A 3,530-nucleotide genomic window follows, 5' to 3' on the forward strand; every position below is an offset into this window, starting at 1 on the left:
GCCAATCTGCCTCCTTGCTACTTAACCAATGTGGCCCATGCCACCAGCGATGAGAAGATAGTAGCTTGTCTGGAAGCAGCCCACGAGATATATCATCTGCTGGATTGTCCACCCCAGGAACGTGTCTCCAGCATTTGATCCGAGTTTCCTGTTGGATCTGTGCCACTCTGTTGGCGACAAATGGCTTCCAGCGACGTGGAGGTGACTTCAGCCAATATAACACCGTCATCGAATCAGTCCAACAGAAGTTGATGATGGGAGTGTTGAGTGACGTACTGATTCACGTAATCAATTGTATGGCCAACCGTGCAGCGCAGAGCTCGAGTCTGGCGATCGAGTGAGTGTTAGTTAGCGAAACAACCTTTGACTTTGTGGTCAACAGGTTCACAGAAATCCCGTGATGATTTTCTGCTCGGAAATAGCAACATGCTCCGTATGCTGCTTGAGAGGCATCCGCGAAGACATGTAATTGGGTGGTAGTTGCATTTTGAAGCGATACGAACCGTGGAATGTGCAACTCACGAAGAGAATGTAGCGATGAGTGAAACCTGTTCCACTCTTGTTGAAGATGCAATGGTAGCTCACTATCCCAACCCAGTGCAACACCATTTTCCTTAAGCGACCATAACTGCTGCATAAATAGTTTGGCAATAACTATCGTTGGGCCGAGTACTCCGAGGATGTCGAATATTTTAGCGATATACGATAAAACCAAGCGCTTTGTCAACATTGATGCGGAAGGAGGTAGTTCGATGCGAAACCGAATTACGTCTGCTGCTGGCTCCCAGATCAATCCCAAAGTGGACACAAATTGCGATTTGTTCCATTCATGGCATGTTTGCAATGCCAAATCCTCCTGAGGGATCCCGTGAAGCGCCTTAGGATTGTTCGATGCCCACTTTTTCAGCGCGAACCCAGCTGACTGCAACATGGATGAGATTTGTTTCTGCATCTCGATCGCGTCTGATATCTCATCTGTCCCCGTCAACAGATCATCAACGTAAAAATCTCGAAGCACCGGAACGACTGCTCGAGGATACTGTTCCTGATGATCGTATGCAGTTTGCTTCAATGTCCGTGTGGCTAAGAATGGCGCAGATGCGGTACCATACGTTACGGTTTGTAACTCGTAGGTTGCTATTGGTTCTGACGGATCCTTTCTGTACCGAATTCGAAGAAAGTTTTTATCTGCAGGGTGATGTCGGATTTGACGGTACATCTTTTCAACGTCAGCTGTGAGCGCAATAGCATGTGACCGAAATCGAAGCATAATAGTGTACAGATCTTGCTGAACGACAGGTCCAACCAGCAGGGAATCGTTTAAGGAATAACCTGACGTCGTCTTACACGAAGCATCGAATACTACACGAACCTTTGTCGATGTGCTGGATTCTTTTACAACAGCATGGTGCGGTAGGTAGTAATGTGGACATGATTCATCAATTGGCTCCTCGAGCCTTATCATGTGTCCCAAATGTTCATACTCATAAATGTTCATAGGATTAGCCTTCAGTCGCCGTTCCACCGCTAGCAAACGACGATCTGCTATCTGCCTTGGGGCTCCTAAAATGATATTCGGATTAGACTTGTGTGGCAAGCTAACGACATACCTTCCTGAACCATCCCGAGTTGTATTAGCGATGAAATGATTCTCACAGATGTCTTCTTCCACAGATAGAGCGGGTTCATCGGAGATGGTTTTGCTCTCCCAGAAACGTGTCATGATTGCCTCCAAAGGACTTTCGCTCGTTGCAACATGACATACACGTGGAGCTGGTGATGACTGCACTGTATTTCCGGAAACAGCCCATCCAAATCGGGTCTCCACTAGCCACGGCTTGCCTGCGCCTAACGATCGCTTACGTCCAGTATGAACCTCCCAGAATGGATCACTGCCGATGATGAGATCCACCTTACCAGGAACGTGATAAGTGGGATCAGCGAGGGTCACGTTCGGCATATCCCATGAAGAAACGTCTACCGGTTTGGTAGGAATGGCTGCGATTGGTGTGTCAAGGATGAAAAACTCCATCGGTGTGGTGAAGTGTAGGTCCTTAGATCGAACACTAGCGGTGATTGAACCTTTCACCTGCTGCCTTGCTGACCCGATGCCAGTAACGCACACATTCACCTTCGTACGAGGGGTGAGGAGTTTCTGAGCCAATGATTCCGATATAAAGTTTAACATCGAACCCGAATCAAGAAGCGCTCTAGCCTCGTGCTTAATTCCATAATCGTCTACGATGTAAACCATTGCCGTCTCGAGAAACACCATTTCATCGTCGGATTGAGCCGCCAGAGTAACTTTCGGTTGAATAGTTACGGATGAATGAGAAGCGTGATGAAGTAGGCTATGATGACGTTCACGGCATGATCGGCACGAGTAGTCTGATCTACAAGATTTCACTTGGTGTGAGCTGCTGAGGCAGTTCCAACATAGACCCTTTGCTTTGACAATGTCACGTCGTTGTTGTTTCTCCTTGTTGATGAATTCCGGACAATTGCGTAGTAGATGAGGTTCCGGACACTGCAACGGACATCTCTGTAGTTGTGGTGAAGTGGGGATGGATGCGTTCTTCTGCATTGCAGCTGCGCTCGTGATCGACTTCCGTGATGCAGGAAGACGATGTGCGCCGGCCACCTTGGTCGGTGCAATCTTTGCGCATGCAAAGCTCTTACTCGATTTCAATATTTGAACACGATCCTGCAGGAATTCAATCAGCTCACTGTACTTATCCCTTTTAAACTGCACGGAGTGTTTTTCCCACGCTAAGATGGTTTCGTTGTCCATCTTCATTAGAAGCATGTTGGACAGAGGTGTGTCCCACGAATCGACTGGTTCTTGTAGTTTCACCAATCCATTCACATGCCGCGTGAATTCATCCACCAACGATGTCAAACCGTCGACACTTTCTGCTTCTATTCCCGGAAGGAAATGAAGCTTCCGCCAATAATCGCGAATCAGCATCCGTGTATTGTCGTAACGCTTAAGAAGTGACGCCCACGTCACAGCGTTGTTCTCGGTAGTCAAAGCCACATGTTCAAAGGGCACCGCTGCGTCGCCCTTCAACGAAGAAAGCAAATATTGTAATTTTGCAATGTGTGGTAAGTCGGGTGAAGCGTCGATCATAGCGACAAAACGATCGCGGAATGACAACCACTTTGTCGAATCCCCATCGAACGTCGGCAGTTCGATTTTTGGCAACCGAAGATTGGGTGCGTTTGGCCGTCCAAACGCGAGCGTTGAATTTGCCAAAAGAGTGGATTCGTTTAGCGGGTTGGCGTCCTTCCGTTGGTTCTCTCTGAGAAATGATTTCAGCCGCCGGCACCGTTCTTCCATATCGATCCTGTCGTTGATACAGGATTGTATGGCCTCACTGCTGTCGTCGCATTCCTCCAGTTTCGCCACTGCGGTGAAAAACTCCTGCTTGTACTGCTCCAGCCCCTCCAAAGCCTCCGGAATTTGGCTTGCATCGTCGCTGCTGAACGCCTGTGTAAACCGCTCCAGCGATTTAATGTTCTCCAACGCG

General features: G+C 48.3%; 1 protein-coding gene across 1 annotated transcript; it reads right to left on the reverse strand.

Annotated features, from left to right (window-relative positions):
- Nucleotides 1-280: 280 nt before the first annotated feature.
- On the reverse strand, nt 281-2,806 carry LOC125774381 (uncharacterized). The gene has a single exon (XM_049444611.1). The coding sequence runs from the start codon at nt 2,804-2,806 to the stop codon at nt 281-283; it is 2,526 nt and encodes an 841-aa protein (XP_049300568.1).
- Nucleotides 2,807-3,530: the final 724 nt, after the last annotated feature.

Source organism: Anopheles funestus, unplaced genomic scaffold (genome assembly GCF_943734845.2).
Source record: "Anopheles funestus unplaced genomic scaffold, idAnoFuneDA-416_04 scaffold_15_ctg1, whole genome shotgun sequence".
Taxonomy (NCBI): Eukaryota; Metazoa; Arthropoda; class Insecta; order Diptera; family Culicidae; genus Anopheles; species Anopheles funestus.

Excerpts from the sequence above, each read along its gene's own strand:
- LOC125774381 (XM_049444611.1), bottom strand. The coding sequence starts at position 2,806 with ATGCTTCTAATGAAGATGGACAACGAAACCATCTTAGCGTGGGAAAAA.